At 37.6% G+C, this 23972-nt stretch overlaps 1 protein-coding gene across 7 annotated transcripts in view; it reads left to right on the top strand.

Annotated features, from left to right (window-relative positions):
- The window catches only part of ppp1r12a (protein phosphatase 1, regulatory subunit 12A), an 80609-nt gene that overhangs the window by 25125 nt on the left and 31512 nt on the right, over positions 1 to 23972 (top strand). For 5 of the 7 annotated variants that reach the window (XM_048157010.1, XM_048157014.1, XM_048157013.1 and 2 more), the window contains exons 2-9: positions 6158 to 6288; positions 11182 to 11300; positions 17981 to 18140; positions 18799 to 18943; positions 19051 to 19125; positions 19219 to 19310; positions 21378 to 21538; positions 21644 to 21774. In XM_048157010.1, coding sequence (XP_048012967.1) covers positions 6158 to 6288; positions 11182 to 11300; positions 17981 to 18140; positions 18799 to 18943; positions 19051 to 19125; positions 19219 to 19310; positions 21378 to 21538; positions 21644 to 21774 — 1014 coding nt within the window. Of the gene's footprint in view, positions 1 to 6157; positions 6289 to 11181; positions 11301 to 17980; positions 18141 to 18798; positions 18944 to 19050; positions 19126 to 19218; positions 19311 to 21377; positions 21539 to 21643; positions 21775 to 23274; positions 23383 to 23972 lie in introns of all 7 variants that reach the window. The other 2 variants (XM_048157017.1, XM_048157011.1) reach the window with 2 other exon arrangements.

The following is a 23972-nucleotide window of genomic DNA, read 5'->3' as shown; positions in this document are numbered from 1 at the left end:
TCAGTTATTATTGCTCCATTTGCCATTTTTCACTGTTGTCCTTGCTTGCTTACCTAGTCTGATGATTCAGCTGTGCACAGATCCAGACGTTAACACTGGCTTGTCTAATGACTTGAACATGAGCTGGCATATGCAAATATTGGGGGCGTACATATTAATGATCCCGACTGTTACGTAACAGTCGGTGTTATGTTGAGATTCGCCTGTTCTTCAGAGGTCTTTTAAACAAATGAGATTTATATAAGAAGGAGGAAGCAATGGAGTTTGAGACTCACTGTATGTCATTTCCATGTACTGAACTCTTATTTAACTATGTCAAGGTAAATTCAATTTTTAATTCTAGGGCACCTTTAAGATATTTTTTAGATTTCTGTCCCTCCATTGAAAGTCCATTCCACCAAAAAATTGACACTTCAAAGAGTTCACAAAGACATCTCCATTTATGTGCATTTAAAAAAAATAAATACACATAAATGGAGCAGTTTAATCCAAGTCTTCTGAAGGCACATGATCTGAGCTGAGCTTAAATCAACAGATTTAATTTAGGCTTTTATTTATTCACGTATAAACACTGATAAACACGCACAAATAGAGCACATCAAATATGGTCAATGGCAAGCCCTTTGAGATTTAGCAAGAACCAATGAGGTTTGTTCTTGCACATCAAACAAGTACAGTTGACCTTTTGTTTACAATATTTGATGAGCTCTATGTAATTGTGTTGATCATAGTTTATATACGAATTAAAGTTTAAATTAAATAATGACTATATTTTTCATTTTTGGTTGAACTATTGTTATCCCCAAAAACAAATCCAGGTGGAGTTGAGAAGTTTGTCTGCTTCAAAGTCTGATTCAGTGATTTGTTTGGGTCACCACTCAAATTCATGTTCACTCAACGTATTTTGAGTTATTTGATATTGACTTTTTTTTTTTTAAAGCTATATACTCCAGCTTAGATTTTCTTTTTACAATAATTGTCCATAATAACCTTTGCTGAATAAAAATAATAGGATGAATATATCTGCTTTGATTTATTTTTGTTGATTTGAGTCCAGAATCAAGCATCTGTAATCATTCATAAATGAAAATGTGAACAAAATGGCCTTCAGTTTCATTGTGGTCTCAGATATATCTAAACTTTGAAAATCTACAAAAAGGTAGGCATTTTGTACTCCGATCCTACCTCCTGCTCAGCAGTATATAAATTCTCTTTTGGCTGCTGGGACAGTTTTCACTTAACTGCGTATTGAATTCTGCATGCATAGGTATGTCTGCAAGAATTCGAGATGTGGTACCGTCAAAACAGAATTACTCATATCTGTCATCATGGCATCGGCTGTAAGTGTAAAACCGAGACTAGGCTTGTGCACGTCTGAAACCCTCTATTTTTAGCAGTGCGTCACAGACCAGATCCTACACAGCATGGTGCTGACATTTTTGGTTACAAGGCAGATCAGCAGCTGTTTGGATGTATTTTTGGTGCTTTTGTGTATTGAAGTTCACCACTTGTTCCTTAAGAGCAGCTTAAGTGGTCTATTGTTGACATTTTAGACAGGAATCCTTTTGGGTTCAATTGAACGTCACTCATCAGCCCCAGAGTTCTGCTTGTGACCAAAGGTGTTTAGACAAGCATCGTTAATACTATTGCATATAGTTAAGTTCGGACAAATTAGCGAAATTTTCAGGCACAGCCCATGCAGAAGTCCCTTTCAAACCAAGCAGCTTTCTGTTGGTCAACTAAATCTGCTCAATTCCTATTGAAATTGCTGGATTTTGCCTGTGAAAATTCGTTAAACTACCGTAAATGTGACTGTGCCAGTGTGCCTTCAGACATTTGAACAAGCCCATAACTCGCGTATTAAACTTAATCGTATAAATCATGCTGCTTGCTTTTAATTTATAATCAGAATTTTTATTTTTTATTTTTTTCCCCTTTCCCAACTGGATGACAATAAAATGAATTTACATGAATATATTTTCCCTGCCAACTTTGTTTTTGTTCTATGAGTTTTGGTTGATTGGCTGTTTGTCAACTTAATGATTGTCAGTAAAGTGGTTGTCTGTAATTATAAATATAGTTTTTATATTTAGTAGTAATTTAGGCATGCATTGATATGAAAATTTTAGCTGTTTCCGGTAATTCTTTATATTTCAAAGCTGATATATTGGCCGATAAATCTTTATCTAAATTTTGATAAAATTTTTTGAGAGCCTGATTCTCACCATTAAAAGCTATGTCCCAACTTCAACAGCACTTCAACATATATCCAACATATACAATACAGTAGCCTAAATTGAAACAGTGTAAGATTCCTTACATTTTAAAATTAATTTTACAATTTAATTTTGGCTAAATAATGCAAACAAGTCATTGGACAACATTACTTGTGTGTAAAGAATCAAAATGCATGTGCCATATTATAGACATTTATTTATATATATATATAATTAGGGCTGGGCGATAATCGCATGCGATTGTCACGCGCATTTCGTCAGTAAAGCCGGTTCCCTGATTACCGCTAAATCGCCATCACCTACTTTCAAATGGAGCGGCATTTAATAGACAGAGCCGTAGTTCATTGACAAGCTACGCAATATCGCGTTCATTATCGAAGGCGATTCATCTGCGATAATGAACGCGATATTGCATAGCTTGTCAGTGATCTACGGGTCTGTCTATTTATATAATATATTTATACCTGCATCTGCTGTATCTCCATGTCTGTTTGTAATTAATGCTTCTCTCTAGCTCTATCAAACTGTTTTGAATGGAGAAGTGACGACTTGTTCACTATTGAGTTATTACATGTCTGTGGTCTCTGTACATGCCTGTCTGTGACCATCAGTGATGTGGGATTTAGATGCAATCCTTGCTATTGTTACTAACATTAATAGCCAGATTAGCTCCCAAATGTCTCCCTGAACGTATAGCAGAACCATCAAATAAAAAAACAGACCTCATGTCTGTCTGGATCAGTTTGACGCCCACATACCAAATCTGTCTTCATTATACAATGATGACGTTCTTACAGCTACCCTGTGCATTTTCGGAAAGGAATTTACAGTGCTGTTTTTTTTTTTTTTTTTCTCTCGGCGCTACACACAAGTTCTCCAAGACTCCAACATGGCGCTCAGAAGCACTTTACGGAATTAGTTTAGAGTGCTTCTTTTCTTTGGAGAGTAATTTCCCTTGTCTTTTAGCTCTAAGTCCAGCTTTGCATTCCCTGATGTGGTCACGGACTCTCACACCTGTCAGGCCTGAACAATTACAGCCATTATGGGATTGCCATTGTTGGGCTGTGGGAATTGCTGGGTTAGGCTTATAATAAACATGGCGTGTTTTGAGGCCAGAGGGAATGCTCGCTTGCCTTAAGGGGACTGGGTAGGACACATATTATCTCGAGGCAGGGAATGACATAAGACGTTGGGCCATATTTGGGTGCCCATGACAAGTCCCCAGAGTAAACACATTTTGTATCAAGTTGATTAACTAGAATGACAAAATTACAATGACGCATCTTTCTTTTGTTTCATTTTCACAACGGCTCTTATGAGCTGGTTGTTTTTAATGACTCACTTAATTAGCCTTGAATGTTTTGAGTCACTCTTAATTGGTCAAACTTGTTTAGTGAACCATGTTATTACTTTTGTCTAAATCAACAGAAAAACTTTGTTGATAACTATAACTATATACTCTGCCGAAGGCTTGTGGGATCTAATTGTGATTACTTGTTGATTTAAGGGTCGTTGTCAGTTCGTTTTGATCTTCCTATTGAGTTGATTCTGCCTAGGACTACAGGATGTAGCCTAATCAAATAAAAAAAGTGTAAAACATTTAATTGAACATTTGGGTAGGGTATAGGTTAAGTTAGAAGGCTAATCGGGTAGCGGTATGTTAGCTAGCTAAACGTATGCTAAAACCGTTATATTTGCATACATTTAGCTAGCTAAAATGTTTGTAAATTATAGCTTTGCTTATATGTATACTAATTAATGGTCATAATTACAATTCAGACGACACCATCAGTTTTTTTTATTTATATCATTTTATATTTTATTTTGTTGGATTTCAAATCAGGCACAGAATTGAGTACCAATTAATAGTTAATTAAGCCAGTGAAATGGCTTTGAGGACATTCGTGGATTTAACAGGCAGACTGAACTCAACTAAAAGTATTTTCATTTTTAATTCATTTTTTATCAATTAATTTTTATTAAATTTCTCACATGTTCCATCCCAGTTGGCTAATTTAAAGTTGGCATGAAACAGTAATTGTATTTGGCTTTTCTCCCCTATTGTTACGTATATCTGAGTAAAACCAAAGTCCCTTTCAAGGAAAGTCTGTTCACTCGGCGGCCATATTTGCAACACCTCCGGGCAGCTATTTCGGGCATCCAAGACCAAGTCCTATCTTTCTGAATGGGGGAATCCTGAAATCTCAACTCGCACTCACAATTAAATAACATATTTCAAATCAGCAACAAAATCTGACATGATCTGTCCCATTAATGTTGTTTCTTATGCCCAAATAGCGTTAAAAAAGTGTATTTTTCAGGCTAGACAAGCCAATGTGCATGTGCAGTCCTAAGTGTGAGTCTCAGGTTTCTGTGGGCAGCTGCAGTGACTCAATGACATTATCAATCAGCGATCGGCTCTATTATTTAGAAGGTGGGACATATTCCGCCATATTGATTTTGTCCATTGGAAATTGATTGGATCATTGGATTTATAATTTTGGTAATCTCATATGTGAGTGACAGGTTTTAAGGAATATTGTTCTGCCCTCATGCTGGTGCCGGTGTCATCAGGAAGATATGTTGTTGCAAGGGCAAGTTAATGTTTATAATTTAAGATTATGTGGGCATATGAATTTTAAAAAATAATAATGGTGTGCATAAATACATTTTGATGATAAACTGAAATATTCCATAAAAAATAAAAAGACCAATAAAAAGCTGCATCAAACCTGTAAAAGGTATTCAGAAAGCCTGTAAGCTAGCTGTTTGGACAGTCCTGGTTTCCTCTACCACTAAAGGCCCTGATAAGAGCGTAGAGGCCCACACGTTTCTACTGCAGTACTGTAAACAGCCCAAATTTGGGCAAGGATTTCAACCAGATAGTCATGTGCCCTGAACGTGAGACTGGTTTTTGTGTTTCCCGCTTTGTCTATGGTACTGACAAGGCAACCAGCCGTAAGACCAGGAGATTTTACGGGCAACCATTCTAGAGAGGAGCACATGGACAACTGAGTTTGGCCGCTACTCAAGGTTGACTTTAGTCTGACAATGGGCACTGAAAAGCCCCATCAAAATATAAGAAAATTAGGTTGTTAACATGATTGCCGTGACCTAAAACTGTGTTTGCCAAGTGTAGGGAGGAAGAAAGTAATGTATTGAATTGGTGAAGTTAATATTTTTCTTTCAGTATTAGTTTATTTTTGTTTTTTCACTCTGTTCAAGTATGTTTCATGCTTTCAAGCACCCTTCACAAAAAAAAAAAAATGGCTGCATTGGTAACACACAAGATTACAAGAATGCAATTTATTTCTGCGATTGCAAAGCTGAATTTTCAGCATCATTACTCTAGTCTTCAGTGTCACATGATCCTTCAGAAATCATTGTAATATGCTGATTTGTTTCTCAAGTAATAATTGTTGACAATGGTTGTTCTACTTAATATTTGTAAACCATGATACATGTCTTTACAGTGCCTTTTCTGAATAAAACGATCAATCTAATCTAAGTAAAAATCTTATTGACCTCAAACTTGAAAAGTAGTGTCTATAAATCGTCATCGGCAGTGACAACGCTATTCTCTGTCGAGCTCTTTTGTCTCATCGAGTGGTGACATGCTTTAATTACAGACCTCCATATTTCCCTCAAGGGATTTTGGTTACCTGATGACATAATGTGTCTTTGTTTGGAGGAATAGGTTCCCACTGAAGATTAATGTTTGAGCCTGAAGCTCACTTTTGGGTTTATGAAAATGTGTTTTGCTAAGGCTCTTAATCCAAACCTTGGGTAACTAAAATGCTATACTGCTTGAATACTGTTGAGAAAGTCAATGATGTGAATAGGTTCTATTCTGCTAACGTCTAGATGGTACTCTTGCTTAGATGTTAACTCCTGTCGTCTTTTTTTCTTTTTCTCTTCAGGCCTGCATAGATGATAATGTAGACATGGTGACCTTCCTGGTGGAGCATGGGGCCTGCATCAACCAGCCTGACAATGAGGGCTGGATCCCCCTTCACGCCGCCGCCTCCTGTGGATACCTCGACATCGCTGAGTAAGTACTGCTTCTGCTCCACTGAAATGTAAAGTTGTTTCTTCATCTTCAGACAGTTTTGTGTCCTAGGGATTGATTCTTATTATTAAAATGAACTAATTTCAACTTTTTTCAACCTTTATCATTTGTTTTTTGCTACTTTTCCAGTGCTCTTGATGTCTATTTTTTGTTTTACCTTTGTCCCATACTTTAAATAATAAAATATGAATTATAGCTGTAATTATCTGTATATTGTCTGATATCTGTAAAATTAACAAAAAGTGTGAAAATATCAGATCTGATCTACAGTAGTCAACATTTGAAATGGATTAAAAATTGATCAAAGTTGTCTTAATACAACTTAGGACAACTTTGATGAAAGGTTTTCATTCACTTCAAATGAAAGTAATATATACTACTATATATTATTATACATAACGTGCATGCTATGAAATTAGCCTCAGTGAAACAAAGGAGTCAGCTTAACGCAAAAATGTCCTGTGATGCATATATACACTACTGTTTAGAATCAGTTCTAATTATCTTTTTTAAATAAATGTAAAAAACAAAACAAAAATAAGGATGCAGTGAATTGATCAAAACTGACAGATTTATGTTACAAAAGATTTCATTTTCAAATTAATGCTTTTTTTTTAACTTTCTATTCATCAGAAAAGAATCCTGAAAAGAAATTTATCATTGTTTTCACAAAAATATTACACAAGCACAACTGTTTTCAACATTGATAATAATAATAATAATAATAATAATAATAGTTTCTTGAGCAGCAAATCAGCATATTAGAATGATTTCTGAAGGATCATGTGACACTGAAGACTGGAGTAATGATGCTGAAAATTCAGCTGTGCCATCACAGGAATAAATTATATATTTTAAAATATATTCAAAAGAAAACATTTATTTAAAATTGTAATAATGTTTCACAATATTACTGTTTTACTGTATTCTTGATCAAATAAATGCAGCCTTGGTGCACCTAAGAGAACCTCTATTATTTTTAATAACCTCAAACTTTTGAATGGTAGTGTATGTAGACTATTGGAGATAGTTAGTAGACAAATCAAATAAACAAGCAAAAGTGTGCATTTTAATTTTAAGTGTACAAAAGTGCGTTTTAAGAGTCACCCATAGTGGAAGAAACACCCACAACTTGAGAGGTGTCCAGCCAAAGCATGTGGTGAAATATTTAAATGCTTAGTTGTACGTCTAGATTCTTTCTTCCCTCACAGTTCATACGTTGATAGGGTTTTTTGCCAGCTATGTGTAACCTGGTTAAGAGGTCAGCCAATGTTCAAAGCCCCAAGTGACCTCTGTTCTCACGCCACACCATAGTGATGGATTAGCACCTAGCCTGTGCTGAAATCATAGCTGTGGTGCATATGATTTGACTCTGACACTCGACTTAAAGGGAATCAAGTTCCATTCATTAATGAGTCATTCTTCCTGTACTAAGAATTGATAAACATATTCTCTTCTATGAACTGATGATGTATTCGGCTGTTTAAAGCTCTGTTTCATAACCTAGTGATCTGTATTGCTGCCCGCTGCCTACATACACAGCAGCCTTGACAGTCATGGAACCTTATAGGTGACAGATTGGAAATGCTCTTCGTAGGCAGCACCTCTGTAGGCCACTCAAATAATGCTGCATATGAGACAATTGATTCTGATTTGATGTAGATGTTGGCATGATGGCACAATACTCTAGGCATAAAATGTAACTCGTACAATTTTCTTTCATTTTTCTAATAATTTTCAGAATTTAATGATTGTTGCTTTTTCTCATCTACCATATTGAATTTGTTTTTTTTTGCCATGCGTTCTGGGATTCTAAAGTTATTTATAATTCCAAGTCAGTTGTGCATTTGTGAACATTTCTTGATTGGAGTTCAGACTTTGTTGCTGTGTTGTCAGTGTTACTCTTCTATATGAAGTGGGCGTTTTTAATAAAATTTCATGCTTGAGCTATATTGGAGGCCTGAGTTCTGTATAGGGAACACAGCACTCTAGAGAAAATATCAGCTGACTTTTAAATAGGGCAAACAGTAAAATGGAACAAGCTTGCTTTTGTCCTGAATATTGGGAGTACTCTGACCTGTTTTGTGTATGTTGATAGAACTAATATTTCCAGAATCCAAAACAGCAGTTGCCAGATTGGTTCTTATACAGATTGGTAATGTAGTTATTAAAGCCTTATTCAAATATACAATTTATTTACAAATATACAAATATTCTACATGTAAACATTTCTCAATTTCTTCTCGAAAACCATCCTAAATTTTTTAAATAGCAAATTTTTGCTATTTTTCGCTTGGATTCCTATTGAAATGACTGGATTTTACCCACGGAAATTCACTGAACAGCGACAAATGTGTCAGAACCTTAATATGTATAAACTACTAATGGGCCAGGGTGGTCGATTAGTTTAGTCATCCAACAACTGACTAGTCAGTTAAGAAATTTGTAGTTTCACACATGCCTAGTATAAATAAGCATGTTTTTCTCTATAATTCTGAATTAAACCATCCTAAATTTTTAGAGCTCATTAGCTCATTTTTACCCCTAATGTCCCCACGGCTTAAGGTGTGGTCATATTAACAAAATATCACAGCAAAAAAGATCCATTGTCTATTATCATTAGTGTAGCAATGCATGCAGCACAGCTCACAAAGTCACTTTCAAACCAAGCAGCTTTTGTTGGTCAACTCAACAAATCTGCATGACCAATTTGAACCCAATCTGTGTTGGTAATTTCCAGATCGCTTGGATTCCTATTGAAATGACTGGATTTTACCCACGGAAATTCACTGAACAGCGACAAATGTGTCAGAACCTTAATATGTATAAACTACTAATGGGCCAGGGTGGTCGATTAGTTTAGTCATCCAACAACTGACTAGTCAGTTAAGAAATTTGTAGTTTCACACATGCCTAGTTAGGGCTGGACGATTAATCGAAAACTAATCGAAACCGAAATTCAGAACCTCTAACCGACGTAATTTTCCCATGTCGGTTATTTCGTTTTTTTAATCCTGTTAATACTTCCTCCTTAAAAACATAACTGCGTGTGTAGCCACGTGACTCCGCCCAGTCCAGTCAGTGGCATAAAAGACTTCGGTAAAGTTGGTTTTATATTCGCACATTCAGACTTCTGATAAATTCAGGCTTTCCAATAAATGTGCAATAAATTAATGTTTGCGAATTTTAAGCAGCGACATGATATTGACAACCAACGATTGTCAACTTACAACATTTTTCACAGTCGATCAAAATAGGCAAGTATTGTTTTAATGGCATATTTACTTGTGAATGTCCACTGAATGTCCAATGTAGTGTGATTAACAAGGCTATTGAATACGGATGTCCGAATGTGCGAATATAAAACCAACTTTACCCAAGTGCATAAAAGCAAAACACGGAGGTGAACGCTGGTTCAACACATAGTGATGGCGCGCGAGCGGTGAGCCTTGCGTCTTGACTAAACTTTGTCAGTTGTATTTGTTTTATGGTTTGGACATTCAAGCGATTAGACGATCGGATGTGTATTATTATATCGAGCTACCGCGCTCGCATAGATATATACATATATATCTATGCCGCGCTCGCGCAGCTGCATGTGGCACGAACACTCATACAAACAGCTGCGCAAAACGTCAAGATCGCGCGCACACAGAGGAACGCAGAAACTTGTTGACAGCGCTGTCCTGTGATTTATCACTAAAATAGCTTAGAAACTCAAAAGTTATAGCATCTATTTTTTCTACTTTTGAAGGAACTATTTACAACCCACAGCTTCACAATTAATAGAGAGACGGTATGATTAATTCACACACGTAATCACTACTGGTACTGTGCTAATTTATCTTTATCTGATTTACAACAAGCAGAAACCTTTAAGAAATGTTACAAACCATAGATAAAATAACTGCTGATAGTGAGCTATGATGTCAGATCACTCTTTCAACAGGAAAAAAAATATCCCACCTTAATAGTCAATCATAGGCTATTTACAGTACAAACCTTGTCAGTGAACTATGAGGGCAAAAAAAAAAAAATCTGAAATAAAATAATCGTTCATTAATCGTAATCGAGGTAAAATGTTCAATTAATCGAGGTTTTGATTTTAGGCCATAATCGTCCAGCCCTATGCCTAGTATAAATAAGCATGTTTTTCTCTATAATTCTGACCGCCCTACAAGATGTTTGATTCTGCTGTCTAGATTGACGTTGACAGCAAATTAATCTCAGCTAAGCAAGAACAATGAGGGCACATCACATTGTTGTCGAGTGACCAGTTTCAAACAAGTTTTTAAAGAACAATAATTCGAAAGTCGAGGGCTTAGTACTTTTTGAAAAGTCATCCAGATTTTCTACTTTCAACCAAGCAGAGTTTTGCAAGAGTGTTTGATTCATATTAAGAAACTACTAGTTAAGCTGCTTTGAATATGTAATAAGATCCAGACCATAGTAAGGGCTGGTCTTTGCGGTCTTGTTCCCTGGTGCTGTGGTTCTTCAATCTGACATATGAGCAGTGAGGTTAGTGAGGGCAATGAGTTGATCATGCCAAGGTCAATGCTGAAATGGTCTTTCAGACAAGAGGCTGCCACTCCTTCATAACTCTAAAAGCTTATGTACTCAGTGACATGAATATACACTGTTAACCAGTAACAGAAGTAAAGGATCACTTCACTGAATTTTGATTAAGATGCAAATCATCACTTGAACTCTTGAGGTTTCTATGAAGGGAGCCCCATAAGATGAGGCCCCATTCCATTTCTTCGTCATTTCTGTTTTTCTTTCTTTGAGAAATTCCAAATAAGCAGTTGTCAGTTCAATTTGGATCTCTAAATGATTCTACTAATCGCACCTGTTGCCTTTGTCATGTCTTTGCAGGTATCTTATCAGTCAAGGTGCGTACGTCGGTGTAGTAAACAGCGAGGGAGAAACGCCATTGGATATTGCAGAGGAGGAGGCCATGGAGGAGCTTTTGCAAAACGAGATCAACCGGCAAGGTACTGCTAGCTCCCCTTGACACACATTTCGCAGGCACTCCAAACTTCATCTTTCCTGACAATGATTTGGCAAGGGTGTACAAGTATGATGTCCGCGTCATGCTGTGGTTGAGATCACTGCTTTCTGACGATTTTGAGTCAGAGTTCTTCAAATTAATTGCCTCGCACGAATGGCCAGGGGTGATATTGTGCATCATGCTAAACTTTCCCAGCTGCCGTGTGCTCAAGTTGAGGCTGCAAGTCTTGGCAGGACTCCAGAGGGTGCATTGACTCAGAATTAATATTAGAGCTGTGCTCGACCAGTAACGCAACACACAGCGCCCTTTCTCCTGTGTCCACTCTTAACCTGCCTGTGGACTTGCCTGGGTACTTGATGTCCAGGGTATATCATGCATGTGCAAAGTCATAAAGGATTTAGGGAGGTCGGTGCGGCCGGCTGTAGTGAGGTCCCTTACGTAATGGAGAAACATGATCCGTTTAACCCAGAGCCCATTGTAATGATCCCAAACTAGATGGAATGGTTTTTCTATTTTTGGCCTTTGCCATTCTTGATGATGAAACGGAGCTCCACTGCTACTGTGAGGCCCTGTTCAGACATGCGTTAACAGCCTGAGGTGGTGTACGGCTCCTTGCTCACCAGGATGTATCAGCGGCAGATAATAAAGACTGCTTCAGGAGAGGAGGCAAGAGTGGCTGGTGATGGAGGCGTAGCATTTCCACTCTCTTTTATGAAAATCTGAACAGGATTCAGCTCTAAGACAAATATTCTTGCTGGTAGATGAACACTGTCAGTGTGGTGCAACTGTCCTGTTAGCATAAAGAAGAAAAAAGCCTCAATAACAAGAACAAGGTATACAATGTATACAATGGCCTCCAGATGATTGAAGGTCAAAATTACAGTTTCAGCGCAACTTCAAAGGGCTTTAAACGATACCAGACAAGGAATTAGGGTCTTATCTAGCGAAATGATCGGTCATTTTCAAAAAAAGTTTAAATGTATATGCTTTATGTAAACAAATGATCGCCTTGCACGTGCTTCCGCCAAAACCGCACTTTCATATTCTTCAAAAAGCTTATGCTGTATGTCCTACACCTCCCCTATTCTACTTACGGAACGAATGCAGCACCAGTTCCGTTTTTTTCCATAAGCACCAGTTCCGTTTTTTTCCATAGATAAGACCCTTATTCCTCGTCTGGTATCGTTTAAAGCCCTTTGAAGCTGCACTGAAACTGTAATTTTGACCTTCAACCGTTTGGAGGCCATTGAAGTCCACTATAAGGAGAAAAATCCTGGAATGTTTTCATCAAAAACCTTAATTTTCAACTGAAGAAAGAAAGACATGAACATCTTGGATGACATGGGGGGTGTATTTGAAAGTGAACTAATCCTTTTAATGTGTTTCAGAACCTACCAATAGCCTTCATTCAGCTTTAACTAGGTATTGTCATTCACCATTGAAAAATTCATATTGGCTGACCAAGGCATACAAATGTTTTGTGAAGAATCATATGCCTTCCTCAGGTTCAGCTTTCATGGTTTTGGCCCGCAGTAAGCCCAGTAGCTGCTGAAACTTGAGCACCATCTTGGTATGCAGCAAGAAGACAATTCTCAGAGCAAAATCCGAGCTTGTGCTTGTCCTTTATTGCTCCTAACAGCTCAACATGTGGCGTGAATTTGTTGATAATTGCTCTGCCCTCCTATTTGTTAGCATTCACACTCTTTAAGAGCATGTTATATAACATTCACAATTCAGCCCACGCTCATGGGCATTCAGCCCTGCCAATGGCAGCTGTCAGCTTGTATTTGAGTGTTGGAGACACTTCAGCTTTGGAGAAGAGGTGTCAGCATGCATGATAGACCCCTGCAAACCTCCAGCGCACAGTTCTGTATGCGCAAATCTTTGGAGTTCAGAAATCAGGACTGGTGAACCCTGATGTTTGAACAGCTTAAATGGATCATCCTTTTCCTTTTGGTCAAGGATGCTTGTCGTTCTGTAGTCAGACTGGAACAGGAGCCCACGCTTTACTCCATGTATTGTAATATACGACACGGCTCTATTCTCAGCTCAGAGATGGCATTATGTAACGCTGAGTATTGTATAATGCCTTCAACCTCTTTTAATGTGATTATCTTTTTTCTCACTCCCTGTCTCCTTTTGAACAAGACCCTAGTCATGAGGTTAAACTTAAGCAGAGACCACCACCCCCTCAGTAGGGTCATCCCTCATACTTAATACCCCTTGCTTATTTCCACAGGAATCATGTGACCGAGGTGCCTCTCCCAGCCAAAGCCTTTTTTCAGCTCCTGTTGCCTGGCAAATCAGATGTCAGAGGCTCTAAGTCCATCATGGATGACATAATCTGTCTGATGGATGGTGACAAAAACTGACTTTTAGGATGAAGAGGATTAATGTACCTTACATAAAATAGCCTCAAAGTCTGGTATACTCACAGCACAGTTCTTTTTCGTGCTTCGCTTAGGGGTAAAAAGAAGTTTGAAATACCTAAGCATTGGTATATTGTTAGTCTACATCCTGATGTTGCCCAAACTACTGGGAGCAGAGTTTAGATGAATATATAAATGTTCTATGCACTTGCCTTACAACTTTAATTTCTGCTATAAAGCAGCTCTCTAGTGTGTTCATGTTTCACTCATGGACGTCTCACCTCAAAGGACTTAACAGACGGCTGGAGCCGTAGAGCATATCTACATATTATGTAATTGCCACAGGCCAATGGTTGTTCATTTAGGCAAGCTGTTTTCAACTCCTGAAACAAACTGCTTTTTGGCTTGGTTTTGTTTGAAATGATGTCACAACAGTTCATCCTTCGATTTCACTTGAACTGTATCAGGGCCTAAAATGAATGTTTTATCTGCTAACCAATGGGCTTGGCTTGTTTAGCTCTCTTGTGGAGGTCCATTTGTCTCTTGCTTTTTATAGTGGCTGCATATTCTCCTGGCACTCAGAGCACTTTTGTTCTACCTGTTTTTACTTGTTACGTGCAGCCTTGGTCTTTCAGATGAGAAAAAAGAGCTATTATGCTCATCAGCTGTCTGTTACACAATGCACTCGAACCTATTAAGAAGGAAAAACAAAGCAAAGCTGTTTTTCCCCATCTGTTGGCTGTGTTGATTCAGCAGAGCCACTGGTGACATCGCTACTTGTTCACCATTTTGAGCAATCTGCATCTCGATTGCCCAACGAAAGTATATCTTCAGCCTTTTGTCCTGGGTTGCTGAGGAGTGCTGGTGCTCCGGTTTGCACAGGCAAATAAAGAACTTAATTGATACCCATAAGCAGAGATAAGTCACACGAATGGCAGCGTGCATATAGTTTGGTTGTGGCATTGCAAACAAATGTCTGCTGAGACTCTGTGTTCATGCCCTCAGAAATCACCAACTCTTACTGAATGTAAATGGCTTTTGTGAACATCTTTTAAGGCTGCGGTCACTGCTTAAAAACAGCTGGTCAGCTGTGACACATTGCTGTATACATCTGGTAGTGACATATTTTGTCTAGTCCATATTAGTTATATACATTGTTATAACACTTACAGAGTTAATTTTAAAATCACAAATTTAATAACGGTGGTAAAACGAGTCATTCATTCAGTAACGAAGCAAGTGGCTGTGAATGAATCATTGAATCGTTGACTTTCACGATTCGTTCAAAGCCGCAGAATTGTTCGCGAAACACAGACGTGTGTTGTAGTTCTGCTGTGGTTTTCGTTAGAACTATTATTTCATTGCAAAATAGAGTAAATACTGACAGTACTGTTTAAAATGTACGTTTTATTTTTTGACCTGTTGTATAATAATGTCACGTTTGCAGTCATGTGGATATTTGGGAACAATGCATTCATGCTCGTTATCATCATTAAATACAAGAACTCACACAAGGTATGTTTTTGTATCGGAGAAAATTTGAGTCTTAAATCGAAATTAATCCATTATCTGTGTCTATGTTTGTTCTTCATGCGAGTAAGTGCTGAATCTTTTACAAAGGTGCATTGTCAAGAATGACAGTAATTTAGCGCGATTTAAGGCAGCAGATTCTGCATGCAATCTATCATATCTATGCTGCTTGTGTGGTCATTTGATTAAATGTACTGGATTAACGAAATTTTGGCAGTTAGAAATACATGCTCGATTTTAATATTATTTTAAGGTAGAATTAATTGAACTACTCAGCATTTTGTTCGCGTACCCCCTTTTGTCACCTCATGTACCCCCAGGGGTACGCATACCCCAGTTTGGGAACCACTGTTTTATAATACATCATAATGTTTTATTGCCTAGTAGGGCTACATGATTTATCACACAATACAAAAAAAACCCATTGAAATCGAGCTTAAATGCTATTCTTAGTGCGATTTATGAAATCACAAAGGCTTCGATTCTTTTTTTAAAAATGTTTTTAAATTTTTTTTTTATGCGTAGCTTGTCAGTGAAGTACGTCTCCAAATGCTAATCCATCTGAAAGCACTGCGTGTTTGAGTCGCTTATTATGTACATTTGAAAAAGCAACACACGTCAAACATCTTTCCAGACATGAAAAGCATTTATCCAACATCTTGTCCAACAAACAACATTTAATAATGTTTTTACTCCAAACTTAATTTATAACGACAGTTGAGCATTTTTCTGTGGGATGATGTGACTTCTTACACAGAATATGGCAGTTGTTTATTAGTCATGTTTAATCAAAGTGTTTCAATCTTCTGTTTATTCAGCTACAGCGATTAGTATAATGCCCAAAGGGATTTCCTGAAATGACACGTTATCTACTTCTACGGCAGTGCATATTTGGAGTTTCTGCGCAAGAGCGCCCTCTGGCTTTCAGATGGAGAAGCATTTACTACTGATCACAGAGCCGTTCAGCTCTAACAAGCTGCACATAAAATAATCGCAGCCTTTGTCAAATCGCAATTTGCGATTTATCGTGTAGCCCTAATGCCTAGGTGTTACAATATTATAACAGTTTTTAATTTAAAACTGTGTTACAACATTTAAAAAAAATAAATTTACTTCTAGTCTGCATTATTTCTATTTTGGTTATCTGCTTATAGCATGAATATAATTACAGGGCTCGACATTAAGCCTTGTTATGTGCTTGTCCCTCTGACAAGTAAATCGGTCATTGACTTGTCTGAGTAAAAAAGTTTCTTGTCTGGAAAGAAAAAAGGACTTAATATATTTTTGTTTTTTGGCATTTTTTACCTTTTATAAAATGCAATTTTTCTCAACCTTAAATGTATGTCATCTTTCATGTCAAATTCTTAAATCTTATCAAATTCAATAATAAGGTACTATATTTTTTGTTGTTGACATTTTAATTAGGCTACTTGCCCGGTCAGGCAAGTAAAATTCTTTCACTTGCTCCTTATCCACTCATGTTAATGCGTAAATGTCAAGCACTGAATTATCAGCTTATGTTTATCAACCAGGATTTTATATTAGTGCATTCATGTTATCACTTGTACATTAATTTTAAGCGTTTGATTTTGAAGAAACTGTACTTGTATTTGGAGACCCGCTGTACCCCTATTACCAACCTCTTACCTTGGCAGCAAATACAAATCTCAAGAGATTGAGAATTACTGTCTAGACATCACCTATTTACACCAGAAAAGCCTATGATATTCAGGCTTCACTTGACGAAGGCATGTTCTTAATTCTTGTGATTTCTTCCCACGATCGGAAATTTGCACAGGAATTCCTATAGATTTCTGTCCCGTGGATCTGTCTTTTTCATGCCGCTGACTTACTTCCAGCTTTCTTGTAAGATTTGGGCCCCATCTCTTCAGCTAAACTGATCAAAATCAAGATCTCTTCAATCACATCACAGACCACTTCCCCCAGCAGCCGCACCTGCCGGACATTCAGTTGGTCCTGTATCCATATAAGGGACATGGCATGCTGCTCATCTGTAATCTGAGACGCCTCCTTTTACGTTCATTATTCTGACAAAAATGGAAGGTCAAGTAGCTGTCAGTTATCTTTCTATATATAAAGCTTTGACCTTGTTTTGGTACTCAGTGGAGATGTTGCTAAGCATTTTGAGGCATGATTAATGGTCGCTAACTTCAAAGTTATATACTTTAAAGTTTCTATTGTTGTTTTCCAGTTTTAGCATAATGCTATTCAGGTCTCTACATGCCTGAGTAAATGTGAGGGTATATAGACTAGAGGTACAGTGACATATTTGGCAGTCCTCCAATATGAAGTAGTTTACATGTTGTGTTTTAGAAACAATTAAAAGAATCAAAGTAGTTCACATTCTTGGGTTTAGTTTGTTAAAATCATTAGAATAAAATTATTTTGTACTGTCAATCAGATAGTAGTCAAAGAAGCTATTTTATTTTATTTTTTAGGTATTTTTTACTTGGTATTGTATTAATAGACAATTTTTTTTTTTTTCACAAACATAACCTTTGTCACTGTTATAGACACGCCAGTCATTCCTGAAATGGTTTACCTTGCTGCACTGTAGTCAACTTAGTGACCCCTGTGGTTGTTAACTGCAGTTAAACATGAGCCATTCAGCATGACTAACACATCATAAAATAATTAACCGTGTCGAAGTTTCCTATGATTGGCCTTGGATATCCTGCAGTTTGGCCAGGTCAAGTATATGTACTAATCCTAAGGATCTGTCCCTCCCTCCATCTTGCTTCAGGCGTGGATATCGAGGCGGCCAGGAAAGAGGAGGAGCGGATCATGCTAAGGGATGCGCGACAGTGGCTTAACAGCGGCCAGATCAACGACGTCCGGCACGCCAAGTCTGGGGGGACCGCACTACATGTCGCTGCAGCCAAGGGATACACTGAGGTTTTAAAGTAAGTAGAAAGATTTTGCCATTTTGCCATCCTCAAAAGATTCAGAGGACACCTGTGATAATATTTGTCTTTATTCCTTTGCCAGTAAGTGAGATTTAGTAGCTAGTGAAGGTAGAAACAAATGAAACTTTGGTACTGCAGGTGTGGAGGCTTTACTTGGTCTATCCCATACTTCACCTTTCAACTTTTCTTGGTTCTTGTACACAAGACGTGACAGTATGTAACCTGTTTATCTGTCTCCATTACAGTAGATTATCATGAGCTGTTGAACAAACACTGCTCAAGATGTGTGGCAGGATTTAGGCAGTGTTTCTGTTTATGGTGCTTTCAGCCTTTCGATGTCAGAGTTGAATGACTGTGACAACTGCTCCATCTGCCGCTGCACCAAAACAACGGGATTGTAACTGGATAGACTGTTTTGTTTTGGTGTGTGGAATCTCAGAAAACTTCACATCTAATGCATATTTTTATGTGTTGAAAACTAAATGTTGGCATGCATAACATGCCTTCTAGGCAATGGAAAAATGAACCCATTGGTCTACTCAATATCCCAGGCCTTTGGCAAATGAGGCCAAGCTTAGATTGCGGCACCAAAATCCAAGAAACCCAGATTTGTCTAATCTCATCATGTTATTTCTGTCGCTCTAACTGTTTGCAGGCTTTTAATCCAAGCAGGGTATGATGTAAATATTAAAGACTACGATGGCTGGACTCCGCTCCACGCTGCTGCACACTGGGGCAAAGAAGAGGCCTGCCGGATACTAGTAGAACATTTGTGTGATATGGACATCATCAATAAAGTGGTACGGGTTTTATGGTTCTGTCTGTGCTATTAGCTTCTGTGTAGTCTTCTTCAGAATCTGAACTACAATTAAAATGTCTCTGATTCGAGTTGTATTTTGGTTCTCAGGGTCAGACGGCATTTGACGTAGCTGATGAAGATATCTTGGGATATTTAGAAGAGCTGCAAAAGAAACAGAATCTGGTAATTTCACGCTTTTGGCATCGGATCTTCAATCGTAAACATAATTCGGCTTTGTTTTGTAGCCTTAAGCTGACATGTTCTGTTTGTTTTTAGCTTCTGAGTGAAAAGAAGGATGTTAAGAAGTCTCCATTAATAGAAACTACGACTACTGGGGACAATAATCAATCTGTGAAACAACTGAAGAGGTAAATGGCTGTGCTCACTAGAGAGAAACCACCATGATGTGATTGATATACTGTTTGCCCAATGTCTTGAGCTTACCATAAATGTCGACTTGGGGCGCTTTTACACTAGAGCTTGTGGTGTGGAAACAAAGCTGTATTTCATCATTGGTTGGCTGATATGATAGCAATTTTTCAAGTCCTGCTTGAAAAAGTGGTCTGGGGTTCAGGTCTGGTAGTATAAACTTAAATGGCAAAACTGAACCGCTGTTGAGGACATATAATTTGCGTCTTTGCACACAAATGCTCATGCTCATTACACTAATTAACGTAATATTCATAGCTGCATGTTTCAGTTTGGACCTAGCAAGTGAATAAGATGTGAAAACAGCCTAAATGACAAGTATAGAGAATATTCGCAAACTGTTTGTACACCAAAACCATTAGGGCTGGGTAAAAAAAATATAGATTTCTCGATTTTAATCGATTCTCATTTTTACAAACTGATATCGATTCTTAAATCCCAAGAATCGATTAGTCTAGTCTGTTTTCAGTTGATGAATGAGCAGAATATGTAAGGCCTCTCATCCAATAAAACGCAATAATCTTTGTGCTTTGTTACTTTTTATATGAAGCAAAGTCTCAGATTTCAATTGATGTCAATCTTATCACGAGATTCAAAAAATAAATACCGTTTTGGCGCTGTTTAATGTGATGTGACAGATCGTTTTAGTGCCTCAGTTAAAGAGAAGCGGCAGCACGAGTGCATGTGAACATCCTCTCCTCCGCTTTAATACCAGTTACAGTGCGAAATAAACACGACTAAACATCTGAAGGTATGTTAAAATATACAGTACAACTTACCGAAATCCGTATCATGTCTCGTGTAATCGCTCAATCGGTGTTTCAACCTCGGAAAGACGTCAGTAAAACAGCTTGTAAACAACGTCACATAGTCAGCTAGAAAAGTGTACTCTAGAAAGCAACATTCTGATAAATATAGCTATGCACTGTTACATAATCATTATAATTTTTAATGTTCTTCAATATTTAATGCATGTTTGAATAAATCAGTTATGGCAGCTGTGATTTAAATGTTTATATTTCAAAAAAAAGAATTGGAGTAGAAATATAATTATGTAATTATAAACTTTATTTATAATAAAAACATCATTGAGTGTAATTTAAGTGTTTGTATATAAATAATATAACCTTTAACCTTCAATGTTGTTATTATAGTAGTACCAACTGACTCCCATGTGTAGTTTACAGCATTAGTTGAGATTTTTTTCCTCTAGAAAATTTGCCATGTACTGTAACTGAAATACCACGTCCAAAATTATCAAAATCGAATCAAAATCAAATCGAAAGCATGTGAATAGTAATCGATTCGAAAATTGTGTCAATACCCAGCCATAAAAACCAAAAACAATATTTTTAGCCCAAAACCTAATAAAAAAAGTTTAGTCAACTGAATCAACTATTTGAAAAAAAAAAAAAAAAATCAGCCTAGCTGATCAAGAATCAGGAATATTTACGGCGCACTGCGCATAGCCTTTCAAAGTATATACTCTCCTTGATAGAAAAACAAACAGATGACAAATAGTATTTGAAAGTTTCATCTTTGTCCAGTGTCTGCGTTATTTCTCTCCAGAAGTACTCTTTTAAACTGTTTCAAACTCGCTTATTGCCCTCACAAAATCATTTAAATTTTATGGATTGTGATATTGATCTTGTGTTTGCTATGTAAATAGCCCTGATGCTAACATGACATTAAAAACGTAATAAACAAACAAACTTAATGCCCTCACACAAGCACTCATCACTGTCACTTTCAGTAGTTTGTTGTTTCGCGTCTTCCGACTGTCAAACAGTGGACCGGGCCAGTGTTGCCAACTGATTAGTGCAAAAAAATTCAAGGTGCATATGTTACAAATCCGTCTGCGTGTGTACTATGCTAATGATGAAATTTGTCAGACGCATTGTACACATACCTAAGCGTACGCATTAAATTCAAAGTGTACTTGGGGCTTTGTGCGTGAAGAGTTTGATGTAAGGGGTGCTTACCTATTGAGTTCATCTGTGCTTTAGTAAAGAAACAGTTCTACTGGAGCCAGAGAAGACTGCCCCAAGAATTGAAACTCTGGAGCCAGAGAAGGTGGATGAAGAAGAGGGAGAGGGGAAGAAGGACGAGTCTAGCTGCTCTAGTGAGGAAGAGGAGGAGGAAGACTCAGAGTCTGAGAACGAAGCAGGTAACTGTTTGAGACAGTGACCATCACATACGCTTCCCCAACTAGCTTTGTGGTAAATTTGTGAAAATTTATTTACGTACTCTCTTTTTGTTCTTTTTTTTCCAGACAAGACCAAGCCTTCTATTCCGTCAAGCATTTCCAACAGCACACCTGCACCTGCACCTACTAGTATCACCGTCACGTCGCCAACTACCCCAAGCAACCAGGTGACCACCCCAACCTCACCTACCAAAAAGGTACATTATCTGCCCTTGAATGTGCCGTCCACCATTCCTTCCACCCAGTATTTGTCTTCCATGTTTCTACGTCTTTCAGCTCACAGAAAGACTTCTCCTTGGAAATATCATTCATTCTTCATGCATAGCATGTATTGAGCATGTGTCGGTAAGCAAGAAAGTTGCATTTGCAACTTTTCAGAATGAATGTTATTGGCTGTTTCATGATGAACCGACAGTTTGTAGGCTTCGTAACAAAGGAGTTACAGGATCATTGGCATCAGCATAGCATGGTCGCAAAAATCTAAAAAAAAAATCAGCTGATGGACGTGGTTTTCAGGCATATCATTGTGCAGTGAATTCTAGTACTGTGCACTTGAGAGGAGAGAAAATGTCCTCCTCGCTGCTTTACCATGTACTTGCCTCCCTCTGCTGGTCCGTAAGGGAATTTCATCAATGTCAGGCTTTCATCAAGTTTGTTGTTAGAAAATGCTATTATTCAGAACAGATTTGATTTCAATGTAAACAGAATTTAATGTAAATACATTTGGTTATTGTTTAGGTTTTGAATATTTTTAAAATCAATATAGTTTGAATAATTATTTTTTTTAATAAATTTGTGTAACTTAATTTGAACTTTAATTTGGCTTTATTTAATGCTAGTTGGATTATGAAAGTAGATTGACTTTTGATGGATGTTTAGTACCATGAGAAACGGTTTACAATGAATTCAAAGAAGTGAATTTCCAAGGAGACATCCGTGTTCCTGTAGTTTGTCTTCCTGTAGCTCAGCTGGTACAGCATGATACTAGCAATGTAAGAGCTAAACTGTATTGTAACCAACTGTGTTACTACTTAAACCTACCCACAAACAAACACGGTGCATCATAATCTTTGTTTTAGTCTTAGGAGTTTTTTTAGAGGGTATTTTAACGTTCAGGAAGACATTTCTCTGTTTTATTGCCATAAGAAGCTGCTTTTGTTGTGAAGCAGAAGTTATAATAAATCAAAATGAATGGAAGTCCATTTTTATTAAATGTTAACAATAAAATTGAATAGATTAATTTTAGCCTAAAATAAAATTAAATAAAGTGGCTGCAGCTGCTGTGCAAAACGAAATGTGCAATAAAACATTTCAAATGCACAAAACACATTGATTGCTATTCATCAAACATAATGGGCCAGTATAATGCAAGTTGTTATTCTTTTGTTTGTTAGCTTATTTTTATGAATCATGTTTCTTTTTGTTTATTATTCCCCAAGACGAACATGCTTTTTAATTGCATCTTAAACTCAAGTTTGCCAGCTAAACACATTACATGCTATAACTGGGCTTTCATATATTTCCTTTTTCTTTGCTCTCCCTTTCTCTCTGTCACTCGTGCATCTTGAAGTATCTGTTTCCTTTGCTGCTGCTGCTGCTTGATTTATTTCATTCAAGGGTTCTATCTTCCTTCCTTTTTCTTCACAATCATCTGTTTTTTTCTCTCTACTCATTGCTGTTGTCTTGGATGGCTTTAGTCTGATAACATTACTGCCCTTGTGCCTGGGGGGGAGCCAGGCTGTCCTGCGTTGTGGCGTCAAGGCTTGCGCAAAACTGGCATTTCACTTGTGCCCAAAAAAGCGATGGTGAGGCCTCGGTGTGTTCAGCGTTGTGTTTCCCACCCCCTCTTCCCTCCTGCCCTTTATGTTCCCCAAATGACCACGTCCCTAACCAATCAGATAACTGCCTAATCCAAGACCATATCCTCTTCCTGTCACTGGCTCACTGCATGGTGTTGTCGCTGTCATTCGCGGCTGTGATGACGTGCTGTCGAAAATCATCTGTGTGGTAGTTTTATACTTGAATGTGGTGGACTAAATATGACGGGGTGACATCAGTGTTGTGTGTACAATAAACTACTTTGATAAGGGCGAATTCATTCATCATTGACTCTAAACCCTAACAGGTCACCAGGATGCTGATGAGTTGGCAAAAACTAACATATTGATTGAAATTGGGCATGTTTGGTTTTGTCATCTTCGTTGATTTTATAATAGCATTCCCATCATCTTAAGGCCTAGTAAACGATTGTAATTCAAGTTTGCATTTCTGAAGGCAATGAAATCCACAAACCCGTTCAAAAATGGCCCCACATGTTTCCCTTGAAGTTTATTTTTGAATTTTATAGGCATCAAAGCACTAGGGCTGGGCGTTTGTTTTTATTTGTTTTTGTTAG

Source organism: Megalobrama amblycephala, linkage group LG14 (assembly GCF_018812025.1).
Source record: "Megalobrama amblycephala isolate DHTTF-2021 linkage group LG14, ASM1881202v1, whole genome shotgun sequence".
In the NCBI taxonomy this organism is placed as follows: Eukaryota; Metazoa; Chordata; class Actinopteri; order Cypriniformes; family Xenocyprididae; genus Megalobrama; species Megalobrama amblycephala.
This window is presented reverse-complemented; position numbering and strand designations above follow the sequence as displayed.